Source organism: Nuphar pumila, chromosome 13 (genome assembly GCF_984573655.1).
Source record: "Nuphar pumila chromosome 13, dmNupPumi1.hap1.1, whole genome shotgun sequence".
Taxonomy (NCBI): domain Eukaryota; kingdom Viridiplantae; phylum Streptophyta; class Magnoliopsida; order Nymphaeales; family Nymphaeaceae; genus Nuphar; species Nuphar pumila.
In genome coordinates, this window is record NC_143261.1 from 73,469,193 (window position 1) to 73,488,206 (window position 19,014).

Here is a 19,014-nt window from a genome sequence, read left to right on the forward strand (position 1 = left end):
GTGTATTTTGGTCTAAAAGGGGGTGACATCCCCTCTAGATCAATCCCCTTATGGGTAGAGTTCTACTATATGTAGAACTCTACTCTTATCTTCTAGATTTTTTATTATTTAATTAGTATACTAAGAGAATATTTCAGAGGGGGACGCCTTCTTCAGGAACTCTTTATGGGGTAAAGTTTTACCCCAGGTAGAACTCTACCTCATTCTGGCTCTTATTTAAAAGTGTATTTAAAACTTTGAATTCATTTCAGTTTTAAAATTACCATAGATGGATTTTGGATCCAGATTTGGACCCACAATCCAAATCCATGTAGATCTCAACCTAGACCAAATCCTAGTCAATATGGATCCTGGACTGGGTTCATATTAACTTGGATAAAAAAGAGCGGATCCAGTTCGATCCAATCTAGAAAAATGTCCAAAATAAAGCTCGATCATTTTTGAAAAATGCATTTTTTGGGCCAACCATAATCCGATTTCGAGAAAATAGGTCATCAACGCGATCTATACTCCGAGGCGGATCTAACGGTGGTCATACTTGAATTTTGCTCAAATTTTGCTTGAATTTAGAGATTAACAACAAAAAATTTTACAACTTATAATTAACTCATTTAGGTTTTTTCAGTGGACTCTGGACCATGCCCAGACCTTGCTGATGTCACTTATATTTTATACATTTTCCCATGATTTTATAAATTTTATATAAATATATAATTTAAATTTTATAGTTTTTTATTTTAAAAATCATGGGAAAATATGAGATATTACATTCCTTGTCCTACTTTGGGTCCTTTCGAACCTTCCTGGGACTTTCATCATCTTTGTCCCTAATTTTAATAGATTATAGGACACAAGATTTGTCTTTGTTATGAATTAGAACCCTTTGTTCCTTTTTTGTTGAAGAGTACTCAAACTTTTGAGAGTTTCTTCAGTTTTGGATATTTTTTCTTTAATGTTCCTTTCATGTCTTCCTTAGTGAATTCTTCAAGAAGATTTCACCTTCCTAGAAACATACTCTTCCTCTAAATATGTTTCTCTTTATAAATAGGGTCACCCTCTTCTTTTTCTTTTTGGGTTCTTCCTTAGAATATTTGGGATAAGAAACAGATTTCTTAAGGAAATATTCATCATCACTATTAGATTCAAAGTTTTTTTTTCTTTTGCCAAGTCATATCGTTTCTCATGAATCATGTCTTTCCTTGACATATATCTCTCATCATCACCCAAATCCTTTTTTTTGAAACATTTCATCATTTCCCAAAATCTTGCAAACACTCCTCACTTTTCTCACATGTTTCTCTCTCAGTTCCCTTCACTTCTTCTTAGTTATGTAGGTCCTCCCACTCTTGTGGAACCTCATCTCGAACTTCATACCTCAAGGTCAAAGCCCTTTGGGCCCTTGTTAGTACCCTATCCTATGCTCCTCAGTTTGGATATCAACATCACTCAGTGTCTTAATGATAGTTTCCTTCGTAGATCTACTCATTTGTTTAAGACAACAAACAAGAATTCAATCAATTCACCTTGCAAGCATTTTTGAAAATTAGGTTTCCAAGGAAAATAGTTTCTCAAGCAATCTCACTTTGAGGTTCTAATGGGAAAAAGGGTTCCCTTTTGGATGTCCACTATATACGCATGGTAATACTTATGGCATGTGTAACAAATTTTTGATTCTTGGTCACTTGTCAATATACCTAAGCCAATGTTGCTGTTATGAGCAAGTCAATCCACATATGTGTGACAGGGGAGTTGGAAAGCAAGTGCACACAAAAAAGCTGAGTGTCTCTAAACCTAGAAGAAACGTGATAAAGAAGAGAGAGGCAAACACGAAGCACACATTACCTTACAATCAATTTTTTGAACACCTTCTAATGGTTGGAAAGTGTTTTCCTATGAACTATGTGTCATGCAATTCCCTAGCAGTGTGTGGACGCTCAAAAGACCAACTCAAGAAAGCCAATTAATAAGAAATCTTAATAGAAGAATATAGTGAGTCCCATTGGGCATGCCAAAAAAGAATTGTAGGATCAAAATCTTATCCTTAAAAATAAAAGTTTTTTATTTGAAAAAATATTTCTTTGAAATCAAACATCTTTTCAAAACAATGTGGGTACTTGCTGGAACAAGGTGAGATCGTTCCTCCCGAAGTGGTACGGGATAATCCAACCAATGTAGAGAATTCCAAAGAAAGTTGAGCTTTTGAAGTTTCCTTGAGCACCTTTGCAATAAACCTAAGTGGTGGACTCACTCAAGGCTCAAACAGAAAGAAACACGTGCGTGCAACTAGTAAAAATGAGTAGGAAAAGCAAATTACAAGAAAAAAACAAAGAGAAAGTGGGAAAGAAAATAAGAACTAGAGCTCCAAGAAGCCTTAGCCCATTCTCGTTGAAAAGATGGAACCTCCACACTCCATCGTAAGCTAAAAATCTAGGCAGAGCTTCGCCTCTTTGACCGGATATCCTATGCGGGAAAGGGCAATCTCAGAAGAAAAACCACTCTGCTAAGATAGGAAAAGAATTTTTTAATCTATAGTAGTAATCTTAGAATTTTCACACCCCCACGTGAGAAAATCCTAAGCAAAAAGTGACAAAAGTAAACTATTCGTAGGTAGATTCCTATTTCCCAACTTGGTGGCCAACCAAGTGGGAAATCTAATGACACAGGTTACATGTCTCCCCCCCCCAACACGCAGGTGCGTGTACTTGGGTCTGAATGAGCGCCACGTATGTAAGCACGTGGGGCTCGTTTCCCCCCGTGTGTCGGCACACACAACACCCTCTCTAAAGCTAACCTAGGAAAACTAGGTAAGAGAACTAAGCTACCTAACAGAAACTATCTATATCCTAAGGAGGAAGGAATAGAAAATTACCACGGCTTCCCGAAGCTAAGGAAAGGAAAGAAGGTGGACACTCCCAATTCTCCAACAGGACCAAAGCACTTAAGCTGAGGAATTCACCCAAGCTCAAGAAGTGTGTAAAATGGGTCACAAGGGAGGCATTTATAGGTTTTCTACCCAAAAACCTGCCCAAGATTTGTACTAGATGGGTAGACCGATGCAGATCAGGGCCAGCGCCAGTATGGCCATTTAGGGTAGATCAAGGCACTAGTGTGGCCATCTGGCGTAGATGTGTGATCAAGCTAAAATGGGTTGGGTTCATATTTGATCTAGGTTCCATACCACTAGATTTGCGCCAGATGGACAATCTGGCGTAGATCTGGATTTATAGCAATTTGTCCAATTGGTACCAAACCAAACAGGTCTACACCGATTAGATCACGTCCAGATCCAATCTGGATCCGTGCCAGATAGATAGATTGGCACAAACCTAGGTCTACACTAGTATGTCCAACTAGTGCAAACCCAAATTGGTCTGGATCAATTAGATGAGGTCCATATCCGTTTCAGGTCCAATTCCCTGGATTTGCACCAAATAAACAAACTCACAGAAATTTGGGTCTACACCAGTCTGTCCAACCGGGGTTGACCTAAATGATTATGGATCTGGGTCAGGTTAGGTCAGATCCAAACAAACCTGATCTATCAAATGGACTATTTGGCTCAAAACTATATAGATTTGGATCGAGTTCAGATCAAAATCCAAATGAAGTTTGGACCCGTTTTTGACACATTGCGAACAAACACAGGTATCTTGAGACTTGCAAATCTATTTCACAAATAGTTTGTGGCATTTGAAAACTAACCTCCTCAACTATGATCGTTCTTTTATACTCAGAAACAAAATTCAAAATTTGTAGGGACAAAAATGCCTTTAAAACAGGCTATACTTTTTTAACAAGGTATTTTTGAAAACAAAAAACACATTTTAGCTATCATTTTTCACTCTAACGTCGGATCAAAGTGATTTTTGGCTTGCTAAAAAGCTAGAAACTTCCACATTTGGTTAATGGTAGATGTAGATGATATTTTTTGAGTAAATTTTCAGAAAAAATAGATTTCCGTTGAAACGAACTCAAAATCAACAAAAAGTTTGAAAATATATCTTCAAATGCATTTTATCAAATAGGATATTTGAAATATACTTTTGAAAATATGTTAGTGCATCTTGGTGACCATTGAGAAAATAAAAAAAAAATTTATTTTCTAAAGATACTTCTCAATGAATAACAAAGTATAAAAGGTTCAAATATATCAAGGAACACATCCCGATTTTTTACGATGATGACGTGAAATAATGTCTAAGACCAATGACCGAAGTTTCTGGGAAACCAAATTTTTTTTTAGTGTCGACAGAAAAAAGTCCCTTCTCAATTTATATGCATTTTATGTTTCTTTTTTTACTACATGACTAGGGGTGTCAATAGATCGGGTTTGGTTCTGATGCAGGTGGAACCAGACTTAGACCGAATTTTTGAGTATGGCATCGGGTTCAGACCCGAGTCTAATCAGTTCCACTATAAGAGAAACCATACCCAGATAAGAAATACATGAACCAGAGTCAGACTATACCCAGTAAAATAATATTTTTTTATCATTTTTACATTGAAAAATTGCGGGTCTTAATCGAAACCGGTATAAAATTTCACAAACTATACCGGAATCCATGTATTAATCAGATCATCGGATTCAAACCCGGGTCTTAATCGAGTCTTCTTATTTATTATTGTACCCAAACCCTATAGAATTTGGTCCGGGTAAAACCGACCTGTTGACACCCTTATGCCCTGAAATGAATCAGAGGTGTGCTGTAAACAGAGAAGATAAACTTATCTGGAGAAGGTTGTGTTTCAGAAGCACGTGGCACCCAGATGCTCTTCCATTTGGTAAAAGAGTTTTCCAGAAGGACCAATGCCAACTAAATCGCAGTACGCCCAAGAAGTTTTTGGAAAGGGATAAACAGAATTAAGAGGGAAAAAAAGAGAGAGGGATTGTGTTGTGCGGGAAAAATGCGGGCGTCTGCACTGCCACTTCAGCTTCACCCGGCCAACACAATACCTTCTCCTTATCCGCCATGCTTTCTTTCAGCAGCAGTTCCAGCAAATGCGAGGACTAATAAGCCTCATCGCCGAGTGTTCATCCATGCAGCAACTCCCTCAAGAACCCAAGTGAGAACTCTGAGAGTATTCCTTGCTATGTTCTGATTCTCATTATCTCATTGCTTTACGTTTAATATTTAATCAACAGTTTCTCCGACCAAAAGAATAAAAAAAAAGAGAGGACGAAGGTGGTCATTCATGATATAGTAATATGTGGGCGGTCATCATGATTTATCAAGGTGGTCGTGTTTATAATAAACTTACGGCAGGTTGGCCGTCTAGAAACGCCTATTTATCCTACGTTATCCTTATCATGCTTATGGCAGATGTCTTTTTTTTTCAATAATCTTTGTGAAACACTGAGGTTTTTAAATGAGATTGATGAATTGACTTTTTCTTTGTTTTGGGGGAAGCACGAAATTTGTACTTGGCTTCGCCTGTAAGATTTTTTTTTTGACATTTATACGTTGAAACCACTCTCAGCCCCTAGGATCAGAGACCTAGCCGCGTTGCTTACGGTTTCTGTCCTGGCCTGTAAAATGGAAGTAATTGTAATGAGTGGTTCAAGAATGATAGGAAAGAAAACCTTAATTAATTTGGATAATAGCTGGACCGGTAGAGTTGGAATACGTACCTGAATCAAACCCTTGCTTGCTTAGCTTAAAGGACCTCATAAATTCGAGTTTACTGTATCAAGAATGGAATCACAAATAGAAAATGAAGTTTGAATCTCATTCTTGTAAGGTGGATGAACCTGGAAGATGTCGCCCCCAAAATTACCCGCCTATTGGTTGGTCATTTGGTCATACAGCACCTTTTCCCCTTTATCGTTTGCATGTGTCCAGCATTGTTAAGATACTAGATAAAGGGTTCTGGTTGTTTAGGAAAAAAAACACTGGGAATAAAATGCTCATATATATTATAGCGTTTGCATATAAGTTATGCCTATAAAATACTGTTAGCATTGTTAAGATGAAGTAATATTGGATGCATGACTCATGATCTTGGAGTACTTGGGTCGAACTCGGAAATGGTAATCATCATGGTCTTATCCTTCAATGCTATAAAAATTCTTAGCACGTTGGAATATAAAAATGCATTGATTGCATCTTTCACATCTGCTGAGTATAGCCAGACTTTCTCTTAAGCATAAGGCACCTTGCATGTTTATAACAAACAAATATAGCACCAAGTCAAGTAGTCCCCATTGTTTACAAGCACATATATTTATTTCTTACGAACTTTTGGTATCTGCAACCAAGGCTGTAAAAAGCGTATTGCAGCCTTCGTCTGGCCCAAAATAAGATGCCTATAATAAAAAATCGATATTTTTAATAAAATATCAAAAAAAAAAAACTGAAATATTCATGATGCAAGATACATTAGTCTTAGCTACAAAACAAAGCCATAATATTACATATCAAACAATAGTGAAATATATAAAACATCGGACATCCTACCATCAAGAAAATATGTTATGAATGACATCCATATTTAAAATGATACATGTGTGTTATGTATATCATATGATACACCCGATGTGTATCGTATCACATGGGCCATAGTGACGATATATATTTTTGCATATCATACGATACTTACAACACTATTTCCAACTACTCCAGCTGTGTCGATCTTTGCAGCAGCCAAAGTAGTTAAAGTTGCTCCCATGAACATCAATGAAAGGTTGAGTATATAAATATGACTGTCACCATTCCTGTTCTTATCAGATGATTCTCCTTAGTTTGGCATCCATGCTAAAATACTGAACAAAAATGACACCTATAACTTTGTTTATTTAGTGGGACTACGCCTTGGATGGGGTGATTTTATGAATTCTAAACCTGTTATTTTTGTTCAAAATACTGCATTCACGGATAGATGCACTTTGGCATTAATATTTGTCAATTCATGCATGTATAGAGTTTAAATATTTTTAACACTCGGAAGGCCTATTTATCACCCATGTCTTAAGTATTTACATAGAACCCTGTGATCCATACCATAGTTTTCAAATCTACACAAAGTTTTTTGTCGTTTTATTTCTGCTTGCAGAGAGTCAGGTTAATCTCAAACCTGTTTGCATGCTATTTATTTAAAATGCATACATCATGTTGACACCATGCGGCGGTAAGTATGCCCTTTTTACTTCATGTTTTTTTAACTAGTTGCAATTCCATTACCATTTCAAATATAGAGAGTACAAATAGGACTGCTTTTAACATGCTGACAGAAACAACAACATTCGATGTGCCTTCAATTCTCATGAAATTGCTAACTCTTTTGAGGAAAACTTTTCTTTTCTCTTACAACTATGAATTTCCTTTTGAATATTTGCAACATTGATCATACAGAATATCTAAAATGTTTCATTCAATCTATTTCAATACAAAAATGTATACTCGTGAGTTTGAATTGCATGATCTTTTTTATTCTATAGAGGATAATGGAAGCTATTCCAGCAGATGGTGAAATAGCAGGAGGTGCTGGAGGTAGCTATTCATATGATGCCTTGAAGAGGTTGGACGAATTATGGATCAGTATTTGCTCTTCAAAGCCAGGTAGACTTGACCTCATTAACAAATTGGCAAACAATCTACTTTAAATGACAGCATTTGAGGGTTATCAACTTTTCCAATGCCTTGCATTTAGTCAAATTAGAGAATAACATAATTGATGGGTGATAATATCTAATGGGATATTCTCTATGTCACATGGGTGCGGGTGCGGGGATGCGGCATTTTTAAAAAACTTGGGTGCGGGGGTGCGAAAATATAAAAAGTATATATATATATATATATATATATATATATATATATATATATATATATATTTGAAGTTTTAACAGTTAACAACAGTAACACTAATGAAATAAAAAACAATTATCGTGAGTACATTTTAAAATACAAAAATTATATATATGCTAAAATTCATCATTATAAGACTGCATTAACCAAGCTTAATCGAGTTTCAAAGCTTCATTAAGCTCTACTGGTCTGAGCCGAGTTTAATAGTTTAATCGAGCACTGTTAGATGCATATATGGTTTTGATTTTTTGCTATTGAATCAGACAAATATCAGGATTTGATGGATATCTGATTACATGTAAAAGAACCAAATAAGGTACGAACACCGGTCCAAATGGGGTGAGACCCCATTTTCCCCTTGGCAAGGACATATATGCTTGGTTTTTCATCCGACTCTTTTAGTTATTCTCTCCTAGTTACGTAACTGAGCTACTTTTGAATGGTAACCAAGCTGGTCATCCCTGAAGAAAGGTTGTATTGTCCATGATCATTACATCCTGCCCCAAAATCTGGCAGCTCATTGACTTTAGATATTTTGTATTAATTTTTCTAGTATGTAACCTCCAGCCCAACGTATATTTCGGAAGGAAATCAAAATCTGATTTAATATTTGCAGGCAGTTACAGTGGACTGCAATCTGTACGAGCCAACATGGGCATCATTACCCTTTCGCCTTCTTGAATCCTCTATTTTAACAGAATGATTGTTCTCTCTTCAATTTTCAGGGTACAGTATGGTTGTTCTCTGAGACCATTCTAGATTTTCATGAAAAGTTAAGCTCTCATCAACTACGAGAGGTGACAGATCTTCAGTAAAAGGTGAGAATGATGAAGAAAGCCACCAGGTGCAGTATCAATGCATTGCCTTATTCACTCCCCATCAAAATTGCGGTGAGGACCATCATCCTATCCAAGAGATGGAGGTATCTCCTGACTGCAATCCCCTCTGAAGAATTCGATGAGGACCATTTTCCTTCGACCACGAAGCAACTCAAGAGACAAAAGAAGCTCGGCGAGTCACACTTGCATCTAGAAGGAATCAATCTCTTCACCGCTATCAATCGATTCTTGTTGAACCAGGCACCTTCGCAGGTTTAGCCTGCGCTTGACCCAGAGAAACGATTCAGAGAAGAGACTCCTTGGTAGTTGGCTACGACATGTGGTTGCCGTAAAGAAAGTTAAAGAGTTGTGTCTCGAAACTTGGCACGTTGACAAACCAGTTCCTAAGTTTTCTAGCTATCATGCCCATTTCAGTGGGCCTCTTTTTTTTCAAGTCCAAAAGTTGGACATAAATGACCCTGGGTGCATTGACCGCACCCAGGGTCGGGTTGACCGCATTGGGTGGCGCACCCACATCGCATTACATCGACGCGGGTAAGGCACCTGGTTGGCTGAATCCCTGTGACATAGGATATTCTATAGAGCCCCATTTGATTGTAGGAATGAACTCTTGGAAAAAGGAAAAACTTCCTCCAAAACAGTGGTACTCATGCATTTCTCCATGTTTCTATTAAGTATGGAAAAACTTTAACCTCAACTTTTGAGTCAGTTTTGGCTCATCTATCAAGAACAAAAGTTGGATGTAGGGGAATTTGGCTTTTTTTCTTAAATTTTTTATCCTACTTTTTTTCTTCTAAATATTTTTCGAGGGGCCTTAGAGAAAATCATTGTGAGCCTAATTTCATGGTATTATTAGAAGAAACAAGTTTGCACTTATTCCATGGTTTGTGTTGATTTGTTGTGTTTAAGGTCTTGAGAGATATATCCATATATCCTACATCTCTTTCCACATATGTCTCTAAATACAAAAACATATATGTATTATGGTCATGGCAGGTCACTGCTTTCCTTAAGAAACGTCCTTTAATTGATCTCTTACAAATTTTATGCTTGTGTATTTATCATAGTGATTGTAGTGGTGTAAGTTGGCAGGTGTGGGTGAGGGTAAATGATCATGTATGCTTGTTACTCCATTATATGTACTTTCTTAATGCCTTATATTCCAATTATTGTTTAGCCATTTGTGTTGTACTAATTATCTTTGATGTGCATAGAGTGTAATGAAATAAGAATGTACAAATTTCGAACATGCAAACAAGGCTTGGGAGTATCTGAAGAGAATGTATTCTCTTAAAGATATTGCACATGTAATATCACATATTTTCATACTTAGTCATTTTTCTGGTTTTTCAAAAATTTGGCTAAGTCTGGGAGAAAAATTGTTTGAACCTTGATTTTTAACTGATGCTTTCGAGTTTGGGCTTGGCCCAGGTCTCATCGACAAGGTCGAGATGAGCCAATCGAAGCTTAAGAAAGAGTTTTATTTTTTACCTTCAAATTCGAGCAAAATTTGGGTTATTTTTGGGCAAATTTCAGAATTTGATATTTGTGTAATATGTCGTTGGATGCGTCTCGAAATGCCGTGGGAAACAGTATGTTACTTTTTCAAAATTGAGTTTCGGTTGGCCCAAAAATCACATTTTTTCGAAAAAGAAGCAATTTGTCAGCTTGGATCCGGAATTGGATTGGACTAGATCCAATAGTTTTGATCCGAATTAATATGGATCTGGACTCTATCCAAGACCCATAATAATCTGGATTTGGTCCAGTCCAAATTTCATTTGGATTTTAGAAGATGGATTTGGATCTTGGATTTGGATCCAAATCCAAATCCAAATCCATGCTCAACTATTTTATAGCTTTAAATTCATTAAAAAAGCTTCAATTTGGAGGTAATTAAGGTTAAAAATCCTCCCTAGTTAATTTGGCTATTTTTGGTAACTTCTACATAATTATTAATTAATTAATACTAAATAATTAATTAATTCTATTTAATTCCGAATTTTATTTTAGGGTTGTTTAGGACTTCTTAAAAGGGGTCCTTATACATTCCTAAAGAGACTTAAGTAAGTTTAAGAAAGGACTTCAAAAAAATTAGAAACTTTGAAAAAGTCAAAATATAGAGTTTTGAAAATTTTAAAGAGAGAGAGAATCCTCTAAGGAGGAAACTCTCCTTCTCCAGCCCATTAATATTTTCAACTATATAATTCATATAGCTGAGTCATTGAATTGTGAAACTGGGATAAAGCTTATGCTCTTATACTACATTGATGACCAACACTTGCAATGCTGGTTAACAGATTCAGTGTCATCTTCTAGCCAATTTATACGTACAGTCCCAGTGCATAAATTATTGGTTTTGACTCATTGAAGGGTTTACTTCAGTGTTTGTATATGGTATCACCCCATCTAGGTCTTATTTTGACTACTTGTGTTTTAGACACCATCTCATGATCTTTTCATTCTCTTTCTCCTTGCTGCTTAATATATTTGATGGTTGGTGAGAAGCATTCCACCAATCTTTGAATAATGTCCAAATCTATTGTTTGAGACAGATATTCTGATCCTTTTGTAGAATCTTGAAAGAATAATTGGCTCTTTAATTAAGGGTAATACTTATTAGACTATTAGACAGTTTTGTATTTACAGTTTGGATCCGGATCCGGATCCAAACTACTTGTATATAGCATAATGGTATACTTGTAAATAACCCCAGCTTATCAGGGTTATTGTAAAGGCTATGTATTAGGGCTTTTGCCTATTTATTAATGAAACAGGTCACGATTTCTGTTGTTGAGAAATCGTGACTCATTGCAGCCTCCACCTTTTCCCTCTCTTAACTTCTCGTTCTCAGGTTCTGGAGAAATCTCACATGGTATCAGAGCACGTCTGATCCAAGGGATGGAATTCTTCTACACAGGTACGTCCATACGAGATCTTCCCTTCTCTACTGGAATACGAGCCTCAGCCCCAGCTGCCATCTTCAGATCTCCTTCCTCCAATCTGTTCGTTCTTCTTCTCTACTGGACTACGAGACCCAGCCCCAGGTACTTCTTCTGTTCGTACTTCTCCCTTCTATCTATTCCTCCATCTTTACATCTCTTTACATCCAGTTTGATTGCTGAAACTGTTTTGGGTTTCTTCCTTCAATCTGTTCCTCCATCTTCACATCTCTTTACATTCAGTTTGATTGCTGAAACTGTTTTGGGTTTCTTCCTTCGATCTATTCCTCCATCTGATTGCTGAAACAGTTTGATTGCTGAAACTGTTTTGGGTTTGGGCCAAAATCCATTTTCACGATATCTTTGTTCATCGAATCGGTAGATCTCTCGATTTGGATTTGCTTCTTTGGATTTGTACCAAATCAGCCAATTTCTTTGATTTCACGATATCTATTTGAGTTTTATCGGCTGCTGATACATCTGTACATCAGCGATATTCCTTTTGCTGTGTGCAATTTTCAAAGAAGAAGTCTTAGCTTCCTTTATCAAATCAGATTAGATCTGATAATTCGGGTATCAGTTCTGATTATCAGATTCACGCTGAATTCTCAGCTCTAAAAAAAAAAAAAAAGGTTGCTGCATTTATATACTGATTGCACACTAAGTCATGGATTCTTCTTCTTCTCAAACTTTTCTCTCATCCAACTTTCTTGACCAACTCATTTCTGAAAAACTTACCAATTCCAATTTCTTGATCTGGAAAAGACAAATTCTTCCATTCATTAAAAGTCAAGGTCTTTCTGGACATTTAAATGGATCAATTTCAGCCCCTCCAGAATTTGTCATACAAGAAACTAAGGATGGAAACGAGGCTGATCCTATACAACGAATACCAAATCCCCAATATGAAAATTGGATGAAGCGTGATCAAGCTGCAGTTGCTTTCCTTATCTCCACTATCTCTCAAGAAGTATTGGTGGGAATTCCAGATGAGTGCTCAGCAAAAGAATTATGGGACCGGCTAGTGAAGACATATTCTCAGATTTCAGAGGCTAGGATTTCCTTTCTTCAGCGTGAATTTCAACTCCTCGCTAAGGGTTCCATGTCTGTCATGGAATACTTGAACAAAGTCAAGAACATAAGCGATCAACTGGCTGTTGTCGGATATGAAGTGACAGACAAAGATAAAGTCAGGCAAGCCTTGAATGGATTAGGATCGGAATTCCATGTTCTTTCGACCTCATTGTTATGTCTACCCAGCTTACCATCGTTTGAAGACTTGCAAGCGAAACTCCTTCAATATGAGATGACCTTAAAGGGGATGTCACATGACACTGGTGGCCAGGTTCTTGCTACTAGTGTTTCCTTTGGCCAGGGACGCGGTGATAGTCATTTTGGTGCAGGCAGAGGACGAGGACGAGGTACCCCAGGAGGGCGTGGGTTACTACCCACTCCGAATGCCTCTCTTTATAATCTGAAAAACGTGCCCACCTGTTACCTCTGTAACAAGCGTGGTCACGTCAAAGCCAACTGTTGGCACAATCCACAGAACAAAGGAAAGTTCCAAAAGGGTGAGAGTTCGTCAGGACGAAAGGAGAACCCTTCAAAGTTTGGTGGTGATGTGAAAGAGCTTCTTTTGGCTGCATTGTCTGAACTTGATCTGAAACACGATGATAAAGGCGTCTGGTACATTGATTCAGGGGCAGCTACTCATGTCACAGGTAATGCGGGTAAATTCTCTACTTTATCTCCTTATTTTGGAAAAAGTAACATCGTCACTGGAGACGGGTCACATCACTCACATTGGAAATGTTTCTATCCCCTTGCCTAAATCCCCACTTCATCTTTCCAATGTTCTTCATGCCCCAAATATTACAAAAAATATTGTTTTTGTTTCTAAGCTTGTTGATCATACCAATTCTTCTGTTGAATTTACTCCGTCTTTTGTTTATTTCAAGGATCTACAAACGAAGAAGACATTCGCTAGAGGGGAACGCCGAGGAAATATGTATGTCTTCCAGGAGGACCCTTCTACTTGTGTTCGACCTACCTTGAAGTCATCTCCTCAGTCCATGTCGTCCAAGCATATTCATGTGTTCAATTTGCAATCTTCAAATAAATGTAATAAGCCTGATTTTTGGCATTTGCGTCTTGGTCATTGTGGTCGAGTCTTCGTTGAGCGACTCGTATCTGATGGTCTTATTCCTGAGTCTGGCCTGATTCCTAGACCAGATAATAAAATGTGTTCAAGTTGTCAAATGTGTAAGAGTCATGTTCTTCCTTTTCATTCAATAAATGAGAGAGCTTCAAGGCCTTTTGAAATCGTCTGTTCCGATGTATGGGGATCGGCTCCTAATCCTTCTAATTCTGGCAGCAAATATTATGTTACTTTTATTGATAATTTCTCTCGCTTCACTTGGATATATTTCATGAAGAATAAATCGGAAGTTTTCTCTATTTTTCGTTGTTTCCATACATTTGTCAAAACTCAGTTTTCTTTTAATATTCTACATTTCCAATGTGATGGTGGGGGGGAATACTCATCCAGGGATTTTATCAATTATCTCCAAGATAATGGGATAAATCGTAGAGTATCTTGCCCGCATACACCCCAACAGAATGGAATTGCAGAACGGAAACACCGTCACATTGTGGAAAGCGCTATGAGCATGATGCACGGAAGTCATACTCCCATAGGACTCTGGACAGAGGCTTTTCACTCTGCTTTTTACATTATTAATCGTCTGCCCATGAAGCTTTTAGAAGATAAATCACCTTTTTTTGTCCTATTTGGGAAGCATCCTGATTATGATGAACTAAAAATTTTTGGCTGCACGTGTTATGTTCATATTGACTCTTCTTTGCGAAACAAGTTTCAGGTTAAGGCATCCAAGTGTAGATTTGTTGGATATGCAGATCACCACAAAGGGTACAAGTGTTATGATCCTGACAATAGACGAATTAAGATATCTAGGAATGTAGTTTTTGATGAGAATGATTTTGGAGATGGAAAATATGCTTCTGCCCAAACCAATATGAATACTCTATTTTATGATCCATGGCTCAGTGCAGAGCTCTTTCCTGCAACCAATGATGAGTGTCCTTCCTCCTGTGCTCAAAGAACATCCTCTCAAGATGGATACAATGGCATACAGGAACTTGAAATAGAACATCTTCCAGAGATTAACAAGTTTGCTGGGCAAGTTTATAGGAGAAGAGAAAGGGACTCACTCTTGACTGCGGACGATATTGAACAAGAAGATCCTATGCTTGATCCATCCAACGACATTACTTCTTCAATTTCTAATACAGTAGCTATTCCGATCAGACGATCTGAAAGAGCTCGGCATCCTATTGAAAGGTGGGTCAGTTATGAGAATTTCACCATGGATTTTCAGTTATTTTTGTCACAGATTGAGAAAGAGACTGAGCCTAGACATTTTCATCAAGCCATTAATTCCAAAAAATGGATTCAAGCCATGAATGAAGAGATGGAAGCTTTGTACCAGTGTCAAACATGGACTGTCGTTCCTCGACCTCCAGATAGAAATGTTGTTGGCTCACGATGGGTCTACAAGATCAAATACAAACCGAATGAAAGTGTTGAACGATACAAAGCTCGTCTCGTAGCCAAGGGATTCACTCAAGAGTTTGGACAAGACTATGATGAAACATTTAGTCCAGTTGTGAAAATGGGTACAATTCGCATTGTTCTTTCATTAGCTGTCGATTATGGTTGGAAAATAAGTCAGCTAGATGTGAAGAATGCCTTTCTTCATGGCGATTTGAAGGAAGAAGTATACTTGGAACAACCGCCAGGCTATACAAAAGTAGATTCAAAGGAATATGTATGCAAATTAAATCGAGCTCTCTACGGACTGAAACAAGCATCTCGATCTTGGTTTGATAGTTTCTCTCTAGAAATTCAAAAACATGGTTTCTATCGATCGCAATTGGATCACTCCCTCTTTATTCTTCGAGGTAAGGAGTTTACTACCTTCTTGTTAATATATGTTGATGATGTAATTATTACAGGAAGTAGTGAGAACCATGTTCAAGAAACTAAAGACCTTCTGAGTCAAAGGTTCAAAATGAAGGACCTTGGAAACCTTCTGTACTTTCTTGGAGTAGAAGTGGATAGTCAAGGAAATAAACTTACTTTGACCCAACATAAATACACCCTGGATCTGTTAGAAAAGGGTGGAATGAAAGATTGCAAGCCTCTTGCTACTCCTAGTGTGCTTAACCAGAAACTAAGTGTGCAAAACGGAGACTTGTATCATGATCCCACTAAATATCGGAGTCTAGTGGGAATGCTTCAATATCTTACTTTTACCAGGCCCGATATTACATATTCAGTCAATCAAGTTTCTCAATTCATGCATGAGCCAAGGATGGGACACATGGATGCAGTAAAGAGGATACTGAGGTACTTGAAGAGTACTGTTGGAGATGGACTTTTGTATACCAAAAGCAGATCCATGAATACTGCTCATGACATAATTGCTTATTCAGATGCAGACTGGGCAGGAGATCTTGATGATCGAAAGTCAGTTTCAGGGTATGGGGTTTTCATTGGTGCCAATCTTGTTTCCTGGAGTAGTAGAAAACAGAAGGCAGTGGCTAGATCTAGCACAAAAGCAGAATACAGGGCGATGGCTGCTGCTACGGCAGAAGTAACATGGACTAGACATTTGTTAACAGAGCTCAAAGAGCCGATTGCTAGTTGCTCTCTCTTTTGTGATAACCAAAGTGCTATTCAAATATCTCTTAATCTTATTCATCACAGCAAGACCAAGCACATTGAGATTGATCAGCATTTTATCAGGCAGAAGATTGAAGAAAAAGAGGTTGAGCCCCATTATATTAAAACAGAAGACCAAGTGGCTGATTTGTTTACTAAAGGACTCACAAAGTGCCGTTTTTGGTTTCTAAAGAGCAAGTTGTCCATGATTCAAAATCATGCACAACTTGAGGGAGACTATTAGACAGTTTTGTATTTACAGTTTGGATCCGGATATCAGGGTTATTGTAAAGGCTATGTATTAGGGCTTTTGCCTATTTATTAATGAAATAGGTCACAATTTCTGTTGTTGAGAAATCGTGACTCATTGCAGCCTCCACCTTTTCCCTCTCTTAACTTCTCGTTCGCAGGTTCTGGAGAAATCTCACTCTTGAAAGAATTTTTGCTTGATTATATTTCTCATGGGAAATGTTACTTTTAATCTGGGAACTTGGACTGCTACCGAGAAATGCTTGAGAATGTACAAGCTATAATATTTTTTGTTTCTGGGAACTTGGACTGCTACTGAGAAATGCTTGAGAATGTACAAGCTATAATATTTTTTGTTTCTGAGAAACAAAAAAACTATCCAAGAATGTTTAATGTGGATATTTAAGTATACCAGAAAAATTTATCAAGAAATTGGCAGGATTTATTTTCTTGTACCACACACTGACAATCTTTCAGAATTTCACAAGTAGGAGAAATTTCCATTAGTTTCACAAATTTTACATTTCTAATCTCTGAAATATTGTGAATTTGTGGCTTACAGAAATCAACAGACCTAATCAAGTTGTTAAGAGGCTCTCTGGTTCAGTCTGGTATTCTGATCAAGATAATGGAACATCAGGCGAATTTGATGTCTTGGTTTGTGGTGGTACTTTGGGGGTCTTCATAGCTACAGCTTTGAGTTTTAAAGGTCTTAAAGTAGGAATTGTTGAACGAAACCTGGTAAAAGGGGTAAGCTATTAGCTGAGGCTTGTGATGCTTAACTGTAAGAAGTTTTCAATATCAATCTAAATGCTTAAAATGGTATTCAAATACAGAGAGAGCAAGAGTGGAATATTTCTAAGAAAGAATTATTGGAACTGGTCCAAGCTGGCATTCTGTTAGAAAGTGATATAGATGAGGTCATTGTTGCAAAGTTTAATCCTGTAAGTATTCAGCTTCCTATATTTTCATGGAAGAATGATGGGTTGTAACAAGAGTATATAACTGATAATAATGTAAGATTTCTAATTACTTTTTGTAACATTTCTTTATCTAATGGTACTACAGAATAGATGCGGGTTCGAAGGAAAAGGTGCTATTTGGGTTGAAGACATTCTTAATCTCGGTGTTTCGTAAGTATTAGTGCCTTGTGCATCTAATATTTTTCTCTTTGAAATGGGTTTCATGGTGTTTTTTCAAGCAACTTTATGAAGTTCTTGATGTATTTTTTCACATTTTACTCTTCAAACTAATGGTATATCCTTAGTTTCTAACTTTATTGAGATAATTTAATTTACGAGATCACATTTTGACATTTTTGACTAGGAAAACGTGAATATTCATTAATATTAGCCACCCACTTGTTTGTGGTTGAAAGCAACCCTACCTCATATGATGCTGAATGCATGTGCTAATCAGGAGCAACATATTCAATTAGGTGTTAATGACGACCTCTACTTCATGGATGGCTTATAAGGTGATATTTATTGTAGGACCAATTATGAATTATCATATTATGTTGAAGATAATGCAACATTAGCAAACAAAATAAGCTACAAATAGACGCCACTGAGCTACACTTGCTCTACAATCAAATATTCAATATAGTCCTAGAAAAATAGAGACAGTTTTGAAAATATTGATCTAGTGATAGATTGATTTAATAAAAAAGTGTCGATGCTTTTATTGAATAGCAACTAGATGAAGGCTAACACACTGTGGGATATCAAGATTCAAGGAACAAAAGCGAGGAAGAGAGTAACAAGAAAAGAGGCAAAAGCAAAAGGAATTCTTCATTATCCAATAATGAATGCTTAGAACAAATATAAGGTGTCGCTCCCTCTAACCCACTACAAGACAAGCGGTTGACTTCTATAACTTCCTGATAAAATACAAGAATGCCGCTATAAACAATGATATATACATAGAGTAGGGCCAGAGCTATATACAGTAAAACACACATACCACACTTCAACATGGGAGATGAATGAGTCTTCAGTAACCATATATTTTCAGTTTGGTTTGATACCCCTCATTACTTCCATTATCTTTCATAATCTTTGTTGGATTCTAGTTCATTATTTTCCTCAACCAAGCCTACTTTTCCAAAAGTCGATATAAAATTGACTTCATCCTATCGATGCCAAGGAGATTAACTTGAGAAAGATGCATGGAGAGGCAAAACTCAAAGGAAACTTCATTGCTTGAGAATGAGAGTTACAACAACTAAAGGGTTGAACCCCACATGCTAACAACCTGACTAAAATAGGACTAAAATAACCCTTTGACCTGTTGAGAAATGTAATATGTGTATTACCATATCTTGTGCTGCCCTAGTCTTGTACATATGATTATGTTAGAAGGGTATTTCTGTGCTTATTCATGAGGTTATGTAGTAAACTATTTTTGTCATGTGCAAGCCAAGGGGTCGACCCCTA

At 37.1% G+C, this 19,014-nt stretch overlaps 1 protein-coding gene across 1 annotated transcript in view; it reads left to right on the forward strand.

The window, feature by feature from the left end:
* Nucleotides 1-4,784: 4,784 nt before the first annotated feature.
* Nucleotides 4,785-19,014, forward strand: part of LOC149818708 (Lycopene beta/epsilon cyclase protein) — a 220,272-nt gene continuing 206,042 nt past the window's right edge. Inside the window, exons 1-5 of the mRNA XM_089985863.1 lie at nt 4,785-5,064; nt 7,436-7,556; nt 17,139-17,326; nt 17,413-17,520; nt 17,645-17,709. Coding sequence (XP_089841989.1) covers nt 4,906-5,064; nt 7,436-7,556; nt 17,139-17,326; nt 17,413-17,520; nt 17,645-17,709 — 641 coding nt within the window. The 5' untranslated portion in view covers nt 4,785-4,905. The remainder of the gene's footprint in view (nt 5,065-7,435; nt 7,557-17,138; nt 17,327-17,412; nt 17,521-17,644; nt 17,710-19,014) is intronic.